This window comes from Bacillus rossius, chromosome 18 (genome assembly GCF_032445375.1).
Source record: "Bacillus rossius redtenbacheri isolate Brsri chromosome 18, Brsri_v3, whole genome shotgun sequence".
NCBI classification, from domain to species: domain Eukaryota; kingdom Metazoa; phylum Arthropoda; class Insecta; order Phasmatodea; family Bacillidae; genus Bacillus; species Bacillus rossius.
Window position 1 is genome coordinate 10192243 of NC_086345.1, and position 20445 is coordinate 10212687.

Here is a 20445-nt window from a genome sequence, read left to right on the forward strand (position 1 = left end):
GACTTTTTCCCAGTCTGTGGCCACCTTGAGCCACTAGTTCAATCCACATATCTTCTTGCGCCGGAACCAGCTCATTTTGCATAACTACTTGAGCATTTTTCACTTCTTCCTGGCATTTCATCATCACTTCACAGTTTATTTCATGTGTTGGATCTCTGTCTTCATAACATTCTTCACCTCTTCTTAGCTGTTCCTTAGTTCATTCTTCATTTCATCTTGGCCATTCTCCATTTTATTAATCAACTCCTTCAGACAAATCTCAATTTTATTTTTATATTGGCACAGAAACTAGTTAAATTTTTAAGTACGTCAGCAGCCACCTTACCTGTCCACATGCAGCATCAGTCCATTAGTCACTACACTAAATTTTAACCTAAGGAATTTTTACTAAAAGCAAACTATGGTTTCTAACATTCACTTTATTACACACAAAACTAACTACAGCTCTAAACAGTATTTTACTCTCAGAAAGCTAAAAATGTTTTTATTTTTTAAATTTATTTTAATGCAATAAAAGAAAAAATAAATCCAAAATATATTAATTAGGCATATTACACTTCAGACTACGAATGTAAAAAGTATGAAAAACAGGTACATGAAGGATAGCCCTATTAAGTTCTGACTAATATTTACACTATATTAAATTACAACAATTTAAATGTCTGTTCACAAATAAACTAAGCCCCTCGCAGCTTGGCTGGACAGTGGCTCTCTCCACTGCTCGTATCTCACAGCGCATCTCTGTCTCAACACAGCGCCTCATACAACACCCAGGTGCACTGATCGTCGCTAGCCGTCCACCATCCCTCGCCCAGGGGTCACTTACCCTCTTCACTTCCCTGCCTCGCAGGCTGGCCCCATTGTTCACACACCTCTCAGCCCCTCCCTGCTAGGGTCTTGTAGCCCCTCAAAGTGTCGTGTCATCAGAACACCCGACTTAACACTCGAATGTCCAAGAACAATGGCATTCCAGTTACGCCACTTCAAGCAGAAGGGTCTCAGAAATCGTGCCGACATTACAGGAGGGAGGCGGGGTTAATAGAAAGAGGTGCAGCACTAATCGGATTACTGGTGTCGTAGAAGACAAGCAGGAGCCACCTGCATCAATCTCTTCTAAGCAGGCTGGTGTGACAACTGACTGGCCAGCCTCATCATATAAGGTTTGTATAAAATACAAGGTTCATATCATTAATTTTAAAGGGTATAAAACGCTAGAGACCATGTGTCGTTCATATTACATCTGCACAAAGCAGTCTACTCACTGGTTCATCCAACTCCTCCTTGATTGGCGGGAAACCCAGCTCGCTCGGCTCCTGCTTCACACAGACGTCTCCATCTGCCGGCTGAAACAACAAGACATCACTCGGCACGTGAATGGTCCAGCGCAGTGTTCCGCCCGGTCCTCTGAGATCATCGCCTGGGGAAACCACCAACCACACCCCACACCCTGAGGACTTCACTCTAGCAGCACTGATGCAGAGTTCAGAAATTTATAAAATAAAAAAAAAAACCAACCATCCTGAAGAATGAAATTGGAAGGTAGACTGCTTGATAGATTCTTATAATACCACCTGCCAGATATTTATAATCCTCAATGCTTACAGACTTGTACAACTATCTGGTTGGTGGAGATTGTAACTGAAAGAGATTTGTAGAAAATTTTTATTGGTTGTATTCTTGTATTATTTGCAAAGGAATATGAACTTAAGGCCATGTACACATTAATAAATCTGTAGTCACCATAACCACATGTCCAATTGTAACCACATGGTGAGTACCTACAAGGAGAGAGGTGGTGGTAAGCCGAACAGCCACGTGTATTTATTTCCACATCTATGCATGCCTTAAAGCAGAGAGCAGACCAGGTCTGTGTGGATGCACTGCGAAGGGGTAATTCAAGTCTCGTTCCCACACTGCGACATCACACCCTGGAGCATGTGTTATACTGGTCCATCAGCCAACCACACGGTGGGCCCATTACTTCTCGCATCGCCAATTAACTGCATCATCATATACCATACAGTTTTTTCGCCATGTTTTTCAATTTAAATTTGTATTTAGTTTTTGTGCCTAATTATTGTAAGTATCACATGGTTTTCTTGAAAGACGTAAGTTTTAATGCATCACTAATGTCAAAATGCTACACTGCATGTGTCGGTATTCAAAGTCTTCATTTCTGCCCACCCGCAACTTTAGCACCTTTCACACACCCTCAAGCAGGTGAAGTGTAGGTATCAGGTGAAGAAGTCATAGTTATACCACCAACAGCACGACTTGTAACATAGCAGGATATTTCCAGGCACACCATAGATACAGTATGCCCTGATAGACATGTTTGCTGCCCAATATGTCTAATCGGCACCCCACTGCCCCATGATTCCACTACAAACAAGTCACCCAGCACCTAGTAGCTAGCAGCACAGTTGATTCATGTCCTGCTGGATGGCTATAGTAGCGAAGCACCTACTCCCTGTGGTGGAGCTAACTCTAGTAGTACAGTAGAGCACCCCTCAACCGTAATTCCCACAAACGAAATTCCCGATATCCGGAACTAATTTTCCAAAAAAAATTAAAACAGTACAAAACATCTCCAAAACATTTCCGCACTGGAATGAGGTGTTTTTGCTTTTGCCTGACTGTACATGTCTTGTAGGCGCGCGCGCACACGTCTGTCAGAGAGCTAATTATAGCCAGTCTTTCCCGCGCATTGCGTGAATACACCGCTGGTTTTCACGTCGGACGTGAATTACTATAAAGATGTCAATGCTATAAGTAGTTTTATTGTTTCACTATGTCACGTAAACTGAAAATTCCGGCCCGCCCGAGAATGTACACCGACTCCCACTACACATGCTGACACACGTGATAGCGAGTAACATTTACTTCCAACGTGTGTTGCTTTCAGTTTGAAGACAATAATTTAGTGTACAAATATGTATTATGTACATATTTATACGTTAATATATGGTTAAACAGTCTACATTTACCTGAATTTCCATATCTCTGTGTTTTTAAACGAGATGCTTGAAGTGTTATTCTTGTGTATGTGAAATGTAAACTGTGCATGGCAGTGACTATACACTCTCAGGAAGTGTGAATCACTAGCACGTCAACACAGAAGTAACACAACACTGCAGCTGTAGTCCTACTACCTCCCTCGAACCCTCTACATCGTCCTCTTCGCTCACGCACGCACCCACCCACAGTGATAAGAAACACGTGCCTGCCAGCTTGCTTAAATGAAGGTCATTCAACCGGCCCGGAGGCCGGCCCTACCGCAACTCCCCTTACCCGGAATTTTCCTATAACCGGAATTCACCTCCCCCCAATGATTCCGGTTGAGGGGTGCTCTACTGTACATACTAACATCAGTTTTATTATTTAGACACACCCTTCAAAATTGCTTGAGGAAAAATTTAAATATCTGTTCACAAGAGATTAAGTAAATAATAAAAACTACATAATATCACAGCTCAGAACAACAAAGTGATTTCAAGTTAAGTATGTTTTATAATGTGCAGAGGATGTAAAACCACCCAAGTTAACACAACAGATACACACATGTTTTGTTGGTTGAGTTCACAGTTCATGAGCAGTTGACAACTATATATCATGGCAGTTTATTTTTATGTTAAAGATTTTTAAAAGTAAACATGAACCAGTGTTGTGTTTCCAAAGGTCTACTTTTAATTGAATAAATGATAATCCCTGACTCCAAGTGAAAACATGGACCAAAACAGCATCAAAATCTCGGCATTAATAACTCTTTTCTTTATGTTGAGACACGTCCCTTGGGACAAGAGAAGGAAGTATGCTTGCTGTCGGCAGTTTTCAAAATTAACAAACCTTTATTTTAACTTGTCTGTGGCTTACAGGGAAGTCAGAAAGTCCTGCATGAGTTGCCCTCACATTAGGTTTCTCTACAGTGACATTTTACCAGAGATCTACTGTATTTCACGACAAAGGTTTGGCTATTGAGCTTTTCGTGGTACCGGGATTCTCAGTGTGGCTACACTGACAGGAACCGAAAAACCAGGACAGGAAAATCACTAAAAGCAAGTATTTGAAAACAAATCTGGGCATATATTATTATTTTCGAGACCAACGATACTTGTGATTGGCCAAGAACTGAACATCAGCCAATGTACAATATCAGTATCTGTTTCGGAACAGCACTAAAAGGAATGAATTAAATAATTATAACATATAATACTTTGAAACCAGTAGCTATGAAGATGAAGTTATGTATTGGATGCAATAATTGCAACCCTATCTACCCCGCCCCCTTCCTCACGAACAAATGTTACTGCTGATTGATACCTTTAATACTGTTGAATACATTTGAACTTTTCTCTATATTTGCGATCACACATTTATGCTTCCGAATAAAGTAATGATTAAAGGTTTACTTATCTGAAATCTATTTTTTATTTTTCTTATTCTGTTTATAGAAAATAAGAGGGAATCCAAAACTGGTTGTCTATTAACCAGAGTGCCCGTAGCTTCTAAATTTTCGAGATAGTGGAGAAAATATTCTAAGTGACTAGTTCAGGGTGGCCACTTTATTGGCAAAATCATATTCCAGGTTTTTTTCAGTATTAGTACAGTTTTTCTAGAATCTTTATAAAATTGTTTTACACTATATATATATATATATATATATATATATATATATATATATATATATATATATATATATATATACATACATACATACATACATACATACATACATATACGACAGCCGTCGTACCCTCCCAGATGCAGAGGCCATACCTGTCCACCGACGTGGACCTAAGGGAGGTATGTTTCCCCCCAGTGCACCGACTGTGAAGTGCGGCGAGCAGGGACGCACCCGCATGCGCCCTGATACGTCAGGAGTGTTGTAAATGACTATGTTCTATTAATGCATTTAAATAACCACGAGCCTCGGCAAATATATAACCTACGTCCGGATTAGTGTATGTGAATGTTATGTAAATACTTCGTCTTTATTCTGTAATTTATTAACTGAGTCATTTTTGTTTACATTTTATTAACTGACTACTTTTTATATCGTTATAATAGTTCTGAGTTTTCATCCAAGTGTTATGTCAGCCATGTAACTGCAGCCTGGCGCACCGCTAGGCGGGCCTCTCCCACGCCGGCCGATTTCCCCTCCCCTCCTCCGCGGCTCGCGGGCCTCGGCCTGCCAGCGGGCAGAGGAGTGCAGTGGTGAACCAGACGCGAGAGCGAACAGTCGTGCGCTCCGCTCCGCTCCGCTCGAGAGACGCGTTTTCTTAGCTCTGAGTTCGCAGTCAGTGAAACATCACGGGACTGTCTCAGCAGCCGAGCTGCATTCGTTATACCGCTGGACTTTCTCAGTTTTACGTGACTTTTCAGGACTTTAGCTGCATACGTCGCAGGCCGTGTAAGTGTCTCTTCGAACCGCCGAACCTCTCAGACAGTACGAGTATTCACTGGAACCTTTCCGCTTACGTGACGGGCCGCGTACGCGCTGTGTATCTATGCGGAACTTTCGCTACCAATACGATTAGCTACGGGGCTACCTTCTCTGTTCGTTTTGGGTCGCATCCTAAGGACGAGACTTATTTCACGGAGTCCGGGTCGCGGGGGGAAGGACGCTCGTTCCGCGACGTGCCAGCCAGGCTGCGGCAGGATTTCTATACGGAAATAAAAGGAGCTCGTGAAAACGGTCATCATCGCATTATCCTTGGAACTACCTACCGTTCCTCCTAACCACGTAACGTTCCCTCCAGGTCCCGTATTTTCCGGTCCCGGCCACGTTGGCCTGAACTCACTTCCTCACAGACGAGAGCTACATGGGCAAAACAGGACATTTTCGCAAACAGGAAATTAGGGACCATAGGCCGAAAGACGTCAATATATGCAAATAAAAAATAATGTTTGCTACATCAAAGCTGAAACCAAATAGGTAAATCAGTTAATATTAAATACCAACCATTTAATATTATATAAAATAGAAGTATTCCTGTTAAGACTACATATATTACTTCTATGATAAAAGTGTATATCCTGAATATAATCTAATAATAGCTCTTCTACGTTATTTCTATGACAGTAGCAATCAACAGAACATTTTTAAAGACAGCTTTGGTATTAATAATACAACAAAATATAAAAGCAGCAGAAAGAAAAGAAAGGAGCAGTGACTTCCTCTCCCTCCTAACTGCCGGCAACCAGGTGGCAATATCTTTAACACAAGCTGTCGGAACCTCACATCCGCTGAGGAGGTTCCCCAGTAAACAGTGCTCAAGAATGGCATAAGTGACACAGTTCATATGCACTACAAGTAGTTTTTTAACTCGGCTCTTATAAACTTGCTGGACAAACAATTCTAGAAGGCTATTAAATATTCATGGGTTTCTCACAGTTTTCCTGGTAATAATACAATTCCCGGATAATTCAAGTTTCCCGATTTTCCCAGATTTGTGGTCATTCTTATAGTCATTAAATTTTTTTACAGAATTTACAATTAAAATCATACATTATTTTGTTTATTTGTTGCAAAGCATCTTTTTTTATAGATAACATAAAATACACAAAATGCAAAACGATAATAGCAAGTTGTCAAACAACTCTGGAAACTTTTTCCTTTGATACAATTGTCAAGTACTAAATGCTAAATTACATTATAACCATACAATGTTTTTTAGTTATTTTTTTTTTAAACATTATAATTAATATTATCCTTGATAAATGTTTCAGGTTATTCTTGGTAAGAGATCAAATTCACAGAAATATTTTTTTTATACTGTTGTTGTGACACTTGTTGTAAGCAGGGGGTCGGTCGGTCGACTTTAAGGTGGAAGGTTAGTGGGCACCACCACGTGGTGCGGCACATGGACCCGGTGAAACTCCTAACTCAGGGCGTGACGTCGCCCATGTGAGACGTGATTTTCCCCCTTGAAAACATCTAGCACCAATTCCTGCCCGCTCTCAGCGTCGGGCACGCTATTCTTTACGCAGTGGGCTCTCAGGCGTCCCACACGCCGTCACACTCCACGTGGTCACACAGATTAAAAATAAAAGAATAATACGTTAAATTCGCACGCCTGATTTATTCCGCTAATTCAGCTCGCACACGTACACGGTTGAAACTGTACAAAACCCCGCGGCACGAATCGGTTTAGGGGTGATGAGCCACCACGTGGTCACATATTAAATTACGTAGTACGAGGAAAAAGACCGAGACTGGCCGTAAACTAATTAATGAAGTAGTCCCCTGACCGAGAGTAGCTCCGAGGACTAAAAGAAAGTGATTGAGACGAAATTAAAGTTAACAGAATTACTTGGCAGAGAAAACAAGCGGTGAGGTCCCCGGAGTGCTGATGCGTCTGCTCTCGGTCTTGATGGCGGAAGACTGGGGTGAGATCATGGCTCGGCTAGACTAACATGGCGTCCTCCCGCCGAAACAATTGCCGTTAAAAGATACTTGCGAATTCGTGTCACGGGAAACCAAATTAACATGACAAGAATGCATTAAAAATCATGTGAAAATTTATGAATAAAGAGAAAAGATTGTACAAATTATAATTATTAAGATTTAAATTTAATTATTGTCTGGCTTCGGGTTTCCTCGGGAATGTCCGGAAACGCTATGATATTTTAATACATTATTTTAAAATAAAAGTACATAAAACCCTCCCGGCCGATCTGCCGTCACGTTGCACTTAGGGAATATAAAAACAAACAACACAATTATATATAATTAAGTTTTTAGGGGTACGGCGCACTGGCTCGACAGCGCCCTCTTGCCGGGCGAACACACACGCACGCACACGTACGCACGGGTAGGCGGGAGGTTTGAATGGAGGGTGGATGGTGTTTGGGCGGTGGCATATCGGACTTAAAAGGGGCGCAGGCCTGGACGATGTCAATACAAACATTTTGATGCAATTCTTATTTTTGGACATGCTGCAGGTTGTATAGTTACAGCCTGAAATAAATTGCCAGTGGAATTTAACCAATGCCTAGTTAAATTGTTTTTACTGTAGACATTATTGGAAGAAGGAAAAACACAAAGCACAAAATTCACTAAAACTCTGAACTACATTGGTTAAAATACTTAGCATTTATGTGAGGATTAACAACATGGTTAAGTTAACAGAAGATCAAACTAAAATACAATTTTCATCATAAATTGTTTGTTGCAATGTATATACTGCATTTAACAGGAGAATAGATCATTTAGAGCCTATGTAAAGAATAAAAAAGAATTTAAAAAATATATTAGTGGAAATGCAGTGTAGTTTGTAATATGCTGTAAAGAAGCGGTTCCCAAACCTGGGGTTCCTTGGCAGGGGCTCCGTGTATCAGGACGTATGTCATATAAAGCAAGCACAATTATTATTGTCAAATAACTTCCTTTGAATTTGATGGGTTTCCGACAAAAAAAATCCATCATTGGGTTCCCTGGCCGAAAAATAATTGGGAATCGATGCTGTACAGTATTGTGTCTGTCCCACTATGTCCCCATTTTTTGATATTGTTGCGGTTCCTGCTCGCACTATCTCTCCACTTGGGCGAGGTGAGCTAGCGCACGCGGGTGAAGGAAGATTTACTAACCATTACTGCCCCGTCTCAAACAGGTGCAGATAATGCTAGAAGATGTGCCTTGCCTGTGCTTGCGTCAGATACACACCATGCTTTACCACTTCCACGAAGGCTTTATAATTTTTTTAAAATGGTTGGGTTCACTTTTCCAGTACTGTACTTTATTTTAACTGGGAAAGGTTTTGCTGTAAAATTTCATGGTTCCCAAATTAATTCTTGGTTCTTGGTTCTTGTTGAACCGCTGAGAACATAAACACGACCGAGGACTGAGGACCGGGAACGACACATCGCCAGGTGTACGGCACAGACACTCCAACACTTCAAGAGAGTGGACCGGGTTTGAAACCATCTGTAGTTCACAGTCCTGTTCACCCAAGTCTACTCACCAGTTCATTCACCGACTCCTCTTTGATTAGAGGGAAAACTATCTCACTGGGCTCCTGCTTCACCATCAAGTCTTCATTCGCTGCCTGGAAGAAATAAAAGGCATCACAAATAGCAGTAGTGGCCTCAGAAGAATGACATTTACATGTCACAAGGCCAGGAAAAGAACACATTACTTTCTGCTGGGCATTTGGTCAGAGAGGTTTTCCTGCTGTATTTCATATGAAATACTTCATACATTTTGAGTGGTAAACTGATAGTTTAACAGCTAGTGTGTGCTTGTCAGGAGCTTACATCCTTCACAACAAGTAGGTATGCTAACAATCTCAGCACATGGCATACTAAATTAGCAGCTAAAAATATTTTGCACCAACCATTTGAATAAGGTATTTTTGCTAACACGAATTACATAACTTTTAATAAAAACATACAAGCACTTATTTTAAATTTATGATAGAATAAAATATTGAATATAACATATGCAGCCATATTTCTGAATTAAATACACAAAAAAAAATTCTATTCTGTTCTATTCCGTTATCTTACTACTGTTCTCTCTACTGTTATTAAAAAGACATTTCAGTTACAATAATACCTGTAGAAGTGTACTTATACCCTGGGTGCTGCAAGAACTTTATATTGAACTGGGCTCGGGTTGGAGTGTAGTGATCGTTTATTTTTAACTCAATCTTTCAAGTCCTAAACCATTATTCAGACAGTTATGTCATAATAATATTCCAAGTAATTTTTTTTGTTGACTTTTACTTAAGAGGAAATCAAAAAACAAATTATTTTCACGCCTAAAGTAACAAAAGCAGGTAATGTAATGATACCAAAACTTATATGTTAGGAAATGTACACTCGTTGTACAAAAAGTACTTTCACAAGTACAATACAATTCACTATTAATACAGGTAAGTGCACATATTTCCATTGGTTTAACAATGAGATGTACATCCCACCCATTAATCACTTATTTTATTCATGCAGAAGGGACACATGCAACACAACGTGTAATGTGGCATAACATATACCGTGATTAAAACAACACACTGTATGCAAATGTAAGTTAGTCTGTTAGGTATTCCATTGGGGTGATAATCCCTTGTAATATTATAAAAGCAAAAGTGTGTTTGTCTGTTTGTTCTTCTAGCACGGAGCAAAGGAGCAATGGACCTAAATGATTTTTAGCTTATAGATAGTTTATGGGTGGAGAGTGACATAGTCTATATATAATTATGAATTTCCATCCCTAAGAAAGTGAAAAAAGAATAAATTCAGTTTTATTATAGAAAATTATACCATTGATGACACAGACACACTAACAATGAGTTTGTGTCATTTCTCTATGTCAGCCACAGTCATATAGTAAGGTCTGGCAAATTCCTATCCTTCTCCTTCGCGAAACCCATCCGCTTAGTGGAATTTGTTACTTCGAACCCCAGTAATCTTTACAGGATGATAGTTTACGTAAAACATTATTAAATTTACGTCAGTGAGGAATTTATTTCATCATTGATTGATATTGTCGCGGGGGGGTTCGATCGGTCGGCTTTATGGTGGATTGTTAGTGGGCGCCACCACGTGGTACGGCACGTGGACCCGGTGAGACTCCTAACTCAGGGCGTGACGTCGCCCATGTGAGACGTGATATTCCCCCTTGAAAACGTCTAGCCCTAATTCCTGCCCGCTCTCAGCGTCGGGCACGCTTTTCCCTACGAAGTGGGCTCTCAGGCGTCCCACACGCCGTCACTCTCCACGTGGTCACACAGATAGAAAATAAAAGAATAATACATTAAATTCGCATGTCTGATTTATTCCGCTAATTCCGCTCACACACGTACACGGTTGAAACAGTACAAAAATACCCGCGGCACGAATCGGTCTATAGGTGATGCGCCACCACGTGGTCACATATTGAATTACGTTGTACAAGATAAAAGACCGAGACTGGTCGTAAATTAATTAATAAAACAGTCCCCCGACCGAGAGCTGCTCCGAGGACTAAGAGAAAGCGATTGAGATGAAATTAAAGTTAACAGAATTACTTAACAGAGAATACAAGCGGTGAGGTCCCCGGAGTGCTGACGCGTCTGCTCTCAGTCGTTGATGGCGGAAGACTGGGCGATAGCTGGCTCGTCTCGACTAACATGGCGCCTCCGCGCCAACACAATTACCGTTATTACATTCTGCGATTCCGTGCCCCGGCGAAAGTTAAGTAAATCATAGATTAACATTAAAAAATATATAAAAACTACTGGCAATTTAAAGTACATTAATATTTACGTAGTTATTGAGAATTTATATAAAAACATTCCTACCCTCGTCCAAGTCCGTGCCTATTCGGGTCCGCCCGGGCAACGTCTGTAGTTTTTTAAGTAACGTAATATTTAAATTAAAGAAATACACGAGTAAACTGCAACAAAACACTGGGGCAAAAAAATGAATGAAAAAGGGTTTACAATTCACATTAAAACTTAACACTTTAGGGGGTCGCCGCACTGCTTCTAGGCGCCATCTTGCCGGGCTAGAAACACACGCACACACGCACGCACGAGCAGGAGGTTTGAATAGAGGGTGGTGGTGGGAGGAGAGGGGTGGTGACGGCGTGAGGCACATCGGGCTTAGGGAGGGCGTAGCCCCGGCCGACGTCAATATTAAACTGGTAAACCCTTTACAAACATGTCAGTTGGTGTGTTGCATGCAGCTAACTTGTCTTGTAAGACACAAGACCCTGCCCTTCCCAGCTTTTATGAGGATTTGTTACAGGAATAAATATAGGGTTTTCTCAGTACTGCAGATCTGCTGCAAGGTCACAGTGGCTAATTTTTAACACTAATATTGTGTCAAATATTTAGTAAGTAATTTTGGTAATTAATAATTTTATTTAGAAAAGCCATTTGACTATAATTTTACTAGTTTTACTATGTTGGTTAGGGTAATATTTATTTAAGTGTAACATTCCGTATTTTATTGCATCTGAATGTGCTTTTTATAATAATAATTTTATGTTAAGTGTGTTATAGTCCTGTTAAAACAGTGAGTATTGCGTTGAGAGAAGAAAATTAAGACGTGTGGCCAGACTATGTCGACCCCGAAATGATTAAACAATAATTTATCTCATCCAGTGTAAAAGAGACAGACGTTCGCCTGGACCATGTAAAGGATATCGGACTGGAGAATACCAGATTGTGTTTTAGGCTAGAAAGAGACAGAGATGTGTAAGAGAACCAGGGGAATCACTGAAAAGTAGTGCAAGAGTAAGTGTTGTAGTAAGAAGGAAATAAGCATTTCAGGGAAGTCCCCAGCTAAATGAATTTATCTGTAAGATTTGTAATGGGTGTTGTTTCGTAAGCAGTTGTGGATCGCGAGCTGGGCCGAGAAGTCATGCCATCTCAGTGGCCCGGCGGTTGTATTTTTTCGATACGAAAAAGTTTAAAAGTGCATTTAAAACTCATATATTTAATGTTTTCGAAATTTTATCTTCAATATTAATAATAATAAACTGCACAACATACTACCCCACTACTCACATATTCTAATATTCTCAAGTGTTTGTCTTTGTATGTGAAGAAATGGTCGTTTTTTAGCCAGGGACAATTGTGGCTTGCTATAATCTTCTACTGGACTTGAAAATAATAGTACATAAAAATGAGAAAAACTGCCCATATTATTGACTTGTTTTATGAGTAGGTACCAGTATATAACGTAAGGAAGTTTAACTTCGGGGCAATGGTATTCAGCAGTCTTCGTTGACGGAGGTCTTTTTTTCTCCATCCTCTGGAAACGTCTTTTGAAATTTTTTTCAGAGTTGGCTGTATTTCTGTTAAATTGTGCCTCCGAGTACATATTTCTTGCTGATCGTACATTTCGGGGGCAGAATTTTGGAATGAGCACACACTATTGTTTCCAGAGGCCATCAGTATTATATCCTTCCCTGTTGCTGCAATAAATAAAAAAAAAAATAAAAAAAATCAAGTTTGGCCAAAAATATTATTAACGTTATCAAAACTAATATTTGCAAAAAAAAAAAAAATCATTAAGCATTCATGACAATCATGTTTATAAAAGAATATAACTTCAACAATTTCAAAAAAATGAGCCAAAAATTTTAGAGACATTATTATTATCTTTTGTTTTTTATTTCCCTCATTATCACTAGTCTTCTCTTCTTTAATAGCAGTTGTCATCTGAAATTTATGCAATTAATAGTTTCATTTGTTACTGTATACTTTTTACTCATACAAGTACTGAACAACTGTTATAAAATAACCATAATCCTTGCTCAATTTGCACCAAACACATAATATTACGATAATACCAGAATGTTTGGTAAGTAGGTAACTTTAGCTTTAAAGAAGTCATTATTTTCACCAACAAAATGAAAATATGCATTAAGTACATATTAACAACAATATACCATTCATATTAGTTTGCTGCATTACATCAATTAGAAAACCCCGCCAACTGGCCATTGGGACTTCCCAGGCCGAGCACGGCACAACTAGTTTTCTACCAACCTAACAAATATTGTAGGATGTACAAAATTAAATTTGCAAACATAAATGAGTGTAACAACACAATTATAGGCTAATTATATTATAGTTTTTGATAATGGTTATCACAATACAAACATCACAGTGCTAAAACTGCACAATTGTGACTATTCTAATCCCCGATTCCATAACACTACTAATGACATCACCAAGATGGTGTAGCTTATGTCATTACCACCACTACTTTATAAAAGGGCAAGTCAGGTAATATAGGGGTATTTCATAATTTAATATTATGCTTTTAAGGTATCTTAAATTAGATATAATTACCATCCCCCTCCACCAAATTGGGTCTACTTTGCGATACTGACATTTTATTATCAAAGAAATTACCTATGTCTTTAGATTTTAAACATAAAGCGGTGTATCAAAATATAATACCATGCATTAGATTCTACAAAACTTCATGAGTATGAAAAATAACAGTTGCAGGGAAAATGTAAAATTATGAGTAACAAAATATTTCTATCCAAAATAGACTAGATCGGGTGGGACTGTAGTATATTTTGCGATACAGAGAAAAAAATATGGGTGGGGCTAAAAGTGGCGTTCTATACTTTACGTGCACAATCTGTTGAGTAAACCACAAACAACTTCCAATTAGTGCAGTTGTAAAGGTGGGATGCTTATGCCTGGCCAGTCAAATAGTAGCAAAACCTCAAATCTAAGAGTACGAAGGTTTTATAAGTAGCTAGTAAATGTCAATTTCAATAGTCCAGAAAGTGTATACACCTTGGCTGACAGATTTTGTACTATTAAAAATAATCTTAAGTATTCATTATTAGGTTCAGTTAGATGCATTAAAAAAATATACTGTGTGTGTGAACAGTTTCATAGGTTAGCTGCACTCAGGGGCGGATCCAGTGTTTGATTTCAGGGGGGCGAATGTATGTTTAAAAGTATTTAAAATGGGAGAGTCCGGGGGTCCACCCCACGGAAAAATTATAGATTTTCGCATGCAAAATGGTGTTTTTTTTATATCAGTTTTGTGCTTAAAATGTCAAAAAAACTTTTGGTATAGTCAGTAAAATTTTTCACAGAAAATTAGTTTTGGTAAATGATAAAGTTAATAGAAAATAATAAATAAAATACAATAATTAAAGAATGGGCATAACATTTGTAGTAATAACTAAAATTAAAATGTATTGTACATATAATGATTGTGCATAACTAGAAGTTGCAAAACAACAGTTTTTCTTTATCAATCTCGCAGCCATAATGGATAGGCAATAATGCAAGTCCGGTCAGTCTGTCTTCCTTTGTGGTAGATCTCAACCACGTCTTAAGTCTTCTCAATGTCGAAAATGTTCTCTCTGCCGAAGCGACACTTACGGGTAAGGTGACTAAGATTTTCAGGAGAATGTAGATGCCTGGATACAGCTGCTCGTCACACGAAGCGAGAAGAACATCGAGAGCTGTGGAGGGTATTGTATTGTTAATTTCTTTCTCACTAGTCCAATTCGCCTCCCATGATCAAACCTCGGCATTAAGTTGTCTTTCCACATATTATAGCCCATTCACTCCAAGGAGAGAGCTATACTTTGTAGAAATTTTTTTTTGACATTTACTTAACTAGAAGAGGAAGATGGTAACAAAGCTGACAGGCTGTGAAGCTGTTGCGTTTCTTCCGAAAACCAATGTTTTAAATCTTCGACAATGTGCTCCAGAATGGGAATGAATACACCTCTTCGGAAATATTCAACAGGGTTCGTTGATGGGTAATTTTGTATGTGTTTTTGCCTTTTCACAAGTCGAGGTATAGTTAAATCTACACCAAGCTCCTGAGCAAGACCATCAGCTTCGTTCAAAAGTTGAGAAAATAGCTCTTTGCACTGTGTACGTTTTGTATTTAGAACAGAAAGAGTATCTGCCAGAATATCTTGGGCAACCTTAAGGTCTATTGAAGTCTTCTGATATAGTCTACTCAAAGGAAGAGTGTCTCCCAGCATATCAGATAAGCAGATGACTGTGACAATAAATTCACTCTCACAAAGTGCAGTCAAAAAAGTCTTTGCTTTTGCAGCACTTTCAGCATCTTTCCAAGATGCGACACACTCTAAAGCCTGAGCTACTTTCAGAAAAGATGATCGGAACTGCACAACGCCATCATGTCTTTCGATCCAACGAGTTTCACACTGTCCAGAGAGTTGGTGACATAAAACTTTCTTGAGTAAAGCTGAGCATTTTGATGATGCAGTGAAGAACGAGATTATCGTTTTCATTGTTGCAATAGTTTTTTGAACTGCTTGGACGCTGAAAGATTTTGATATGGCCAAATTAAGAGTGTGATTGTGACATGGACAATGAACAGCATTCACAGCTTCTCGCCTGACTTCAGCCACAGCACCACGAATTTCTGACACCATGACACTGCACCCATCTGTGGATATGCTAACACAATGGCTTAGGTCAAGATAGTGATGCTTTAGAGCAGAAAGTACTACTTGCCCAATATCTTTCCCACTTACAGTTGGTTCATATACTTCATCATGGTCCTTGTCCTCACTGTTCACAAATTGTCGAACATTTAAAAATTGTAAAAAATCTTCGTGCACTGAATCTTTGTGTACATACATCTAAACAAGTGTTAACTGGAACTCGTGAAGCATCAGTAGTTTCGTCGAACATGATGCTACTTTCACTGAACACTGTCCTGTCACTGACTATACAGTAGGTTACTGCCGAGAAGGCAAGGCAGTCGTCTGTTGGCGCGGCGTATAGTTGTGGAGAGGGGGTTGGTTGTGGTCACACTGCAACTCTCCTCACTCCACCAACCACTCCAGTAACAGGACAGCCCAGCTTGTCGCCCGCCACCCCCTTCCAACATTCCAAGCCATGCTTTTCCCTTGAGCTCAGGACAGCTGAAAAGATGAAGGATGAAGGAAACATGCCCAGAGTGAAGTTACTATGTGTCAATGTGGCACACAGCTATCAATATTTCGGTTTCATGTAAGACATTGCGCGGGTCTTTATGTATTTGGCTACATCGATTTTGATTACCTGGGTGAAGAGGGGGGGCGATCGCCCCTATCGCCCCCCCCTTGGATCCGCGCCTGGCTGCACTATAATTCCTGGATATACGTTCAAACAAATTCAAAGTATGTATTATTAGTATATCTAACCTAACCGAAACTAATCTACAAACCAAAAAATTTACACATAATTATATTGTAGTTAAACTAACCAAATCCAACCAAACATCTACACAATACGTCTTATTAATTAAGATAATCTACGGACTATTCTTACGATTATACACTATACAGTATGGTAAATATGTAGAGTCGCGGTATAAGCGAAAAAAAAAAAAAGGCTAAAAATCCGAAAATACTTTTATTCTATGCTCTTTCACTTCCTCTTTTCAAATCAACCGACGGAGATAAGAAATTCCAAATACTTTCGGAGATATCGAATTTTTTAATTTTCATCACAATACCTGTGTATTCATGCGGAAAAAAATGCTAAAAATCCGAAAATTCTTTTATTCTATGCTCTTTCACTTCCTCTTTTCAAATCAACCGGCGAAGGTAAGAAATTCCAAATACTTTAGGAGATATCGAATTTTTTAATTTAGCAATACAACACCTGTATAACCGTTCGAACGACGCCATTTTTTTATTTTGCCGTGTGTTAGTGAATGCGTATTAAATAAAATGGTCAATTAGGTCAGGTCAGTTACATTATTAATACTTTCAAACTAAGCGGACATAAAAAATGTGAATTAAATTTAATGGCTGTTTAGTTTTAAAATATTTGGTAAATCTGTATTGTACGGATTAGCGCCAAAAAAAATCGTACAAATATGAAATAACTTTCATTATATGCTCTTTTACGTCCTATTTTCAGAACCGCCTGCGGAGATTAAAAATTCCAATTACTTTTGGAGATATCGCCGTTCTTATTTTGCAATACAAGCCCTATGTAATCATTTAACAGACGCCATTTTATATTTTGCAGTGTGTGCGTGAATGCCTAAATAACAAAAATTTTCCATTATGTAAGGTTAGTTACATGATAAATACTTCAAAATAAACTGAAATTAAAAGTAATATCAATTAATTTTACTTCTATAGTTTTAAGTATTTATAATGTAACTGACCTGACCTAACAAAACGGGACAAAGGTAGATTAGGTCAGGTCAGCTACAGTATAAATACTTTGAAACTGAATGGACATTAAAAATAATAAAAATTAATTTTAATGGTTGTTTAGTTTTAAAGTATTTATAATGTAGCTGACCTGACCTAACAAACCGGGAAAAAGGATGAACAGTAGGAACTCACGTAATTTTCTTTTTACGTGATGTAGTCGTTCAACTACGTCGCGAAAAAAAAAAAATCATACTTGTAAACAAGCAACAATGGTGAACGCGGGAAGCCTACGATTCACTCATCCTTCTGGACATACCCGAATACTCACGTTGGCAAGCCTTCTTTCAACAGACGAGAGGCAAACGCCCGATCGTGCATCTTCGGTTTTTTTTTTGTTTATTGTAAATAAATATGCAACTAATGAAAACTAATGGTCAATTAGGTTATGTTAGCTACATTATAAATACTTCAAAACATTGTGGATGGTTGATTTGGTTAGGATAGCTACATTAAAAATACTGTGAAATTATGAAAACGGTTTCCTAGCGCTGGATAGCTACATATTAAAAAGTTATTTGCTAAGCAGCCATAAAATGATTTTACAGTTTTTTTTTAATGTAGCTATACTTACCTAATATAACCAACCATCCACAATGTTTTAAAGTATTTTTAATTACTTCTTGCTAATTTTAAGAAAAGAAGGCTTGCCAACGTGAGTATTCGGGTATGTCCAGAAGGATGTGTGAATCGTAGGCTTCCCGCTGAAACGCCGCATCAGTGCACAACATGAAAATTAAAAAATTCCATATCTCCTAAAGTATTTGGAATTTCTGATCTCCGTCGGGTTTAATGAAATGAGGAAGTTAAAGAGCACAAAATAAAGGTATTTTCGGATTTTTTAAATTTTTTTTTAAAAAAATCGCCAAAAAATGAATATTAAAAAATTCGATATCTCCTAAAGTAATTGGAATTTTTTATCTCCGCAGGCGGTTCTGAAAAGAGGACGTTAACATATAATGAAAGTTATTTCATATTTGTACGATTTTTTTTGGCGCTAATCCGTACAATACAGATTTACCAAATATTTATACCTAATGTAACTGACCTGACCAAACAAACCCGGATAAAGGATGAACGGTAGGAACTAAAATGGTCGATTAGGTCAGGTCAGTTACATTATAAATACTTTCAAACTAAGTGGACATTAAAAATAATGTGAATTAATTTCAATGGTTCTTTAGTTTTAAATTATTTATAATGTAACTGACCTGACCTAACAAAACCCGGACAAATGATGAACATTAACAACTCACGTAATTTTTTTTTGTTACTTATTACTTGCGCAACAATATCCAAATAAAAAATAAGACTTTAAAATTAGAAACGAATGATCGAATGGCAGAAGTTGACCGTTTAATTAAACATCGTATTGAACAATAAATGAATAAATAATCACGTATTGGTTCATTTGAATACTGACCAATCACGGAACTGTCACGTGACAAAATTGTCCAATAAGAAACATAAAAGACACTCGTAAACAAGAAACAATGGTCATCGCCGCATTAATACGCAGGTATTGTGATGAAAATTAAAAAATTCGTTATCTCCTAAAGTATTTGGAATTTCTTACCTCCGTCGGATCATTTGAAAAGAGGAAGTGAAAGAGCATAGAATAAAAGTATTTTCGGATTTTTAGCATTTTTTTTCGCATCTACCGTTACTCTACATATTTACCTACAGTATTGTTATGTAGCTAAACTAACCTATCAATCTCCTTACTCACTAGTTAATATGGGTAATAACAAGTAAACGAAATTGGTATATAAATTTCTTTCTTTGAACTTTTCTTTTGGTAAAAATATAAATAGGAGATACCTTTTCCATATTTTTAAAATGATTTAACAATGAGCTTTAGTTTAACCAACAAACAGCTAACACCATAGAGTAAGTAAACGGAAAGGCACCACTTCTATAGTAATTTATCGTTTGCTTAAATTGTAAACAAAACCCTTTCGATAATACCATTTCTTTGCAACTTGACAACAAAAAAATTACAGCCATATACAACTTAAGAAATGTTAAGCGCGCGATAGTTAGCACCTTTCTAGTCACCATATTTTATATTTTTTCGATAAAGGCTACTGATATTGTAAAATTGCTTTATGTTAGTCCTTATAATGGGAGGTTAAACTATTTCCGTAATAGAAAAAAAATTGATTCTAGGCTGACGTCGACCCTAGTGTCGACCCAGCTCTCACAGCCCGTTATGCCACGCCAACGCTTTCTCCTGCCCTGTGTTGCATGTGCGACGATAGTGCTGTTCGGCGTGAGCAGGGGAGGGAAGAGAGGTTCACACACCAGTGGATAATCAATGTAAATACTTAATAACCGGACGGGACGAATTGTTGTAAATATTTTGTAACATCCTTTTCTGTAACGTGTTTATTTTATTATTTGAAGTGTAACGTGTAATAAGTTGTGATTGTTAATCGGGCGCCAAAGCCGTGGCTTCCGCCTGTGACCAATCAGCGTGTTCCGCGGGCTAGCGGGGAGGGGAGGGACGCGTGCGCTCGGTCGCGCGAGGCGGGGAGGCAGGCAGTCGGCAGCTGGGCGCTGGAGACAGCGGACGTGTCTGCGAGATCGCTCCAAGACGGTGAGAACGGGCGTGGTGTCTCGCTGGAGTTCAGGCCTTGCTGAGAGGAAGTAATTCCTACCTTACAGTCGTGTTGTCATTTAGGCGTGTGTATCACCGAGTCATTCAGTCGCGGCTTGCAGTCAGTCACTTCTCTCGCGTGCGTGTTTTCTCCGGTGGTTTACGAGTCACGGAGTTCTTG

The 20445-nt window shown here is 38.6% G+C and overlaps 1 protein-coding gene across 18 annotated transcripts in view; it reads right to left on the reverse strand.

Annotated features, from left to right (window-relative positions):
• Window positions 1–20445, reverse strand: part of LOC134541305 (gastrula zinc finger protein XlCGF57.1-like) — a 531604-nt gene that overhangs the window by 180140 nt on the left and 331019 nt on the right. For 9 of the 18 annotated variants that reach the window (XM_063384636.1, XM_063384637.1, XM_063384639.1 and 6 more), the window contains one exon: window positions 1263–1343. In XM_063384636.1, the coding sequence (XP_063240706.1) occupies window positions 1263–1343 (81 nt within the window). Of the gene's footprint in view, window positions 1–1262; window positions 1344–8963; window positions 12905–16517; window positions 16588–20445 lie in introns of those variants that run through there. The other 9 variants (XM_063384652.1, XM_063384648.1, XM_063384653.1 and 6 more) reach the window with 4 other exon arrangements.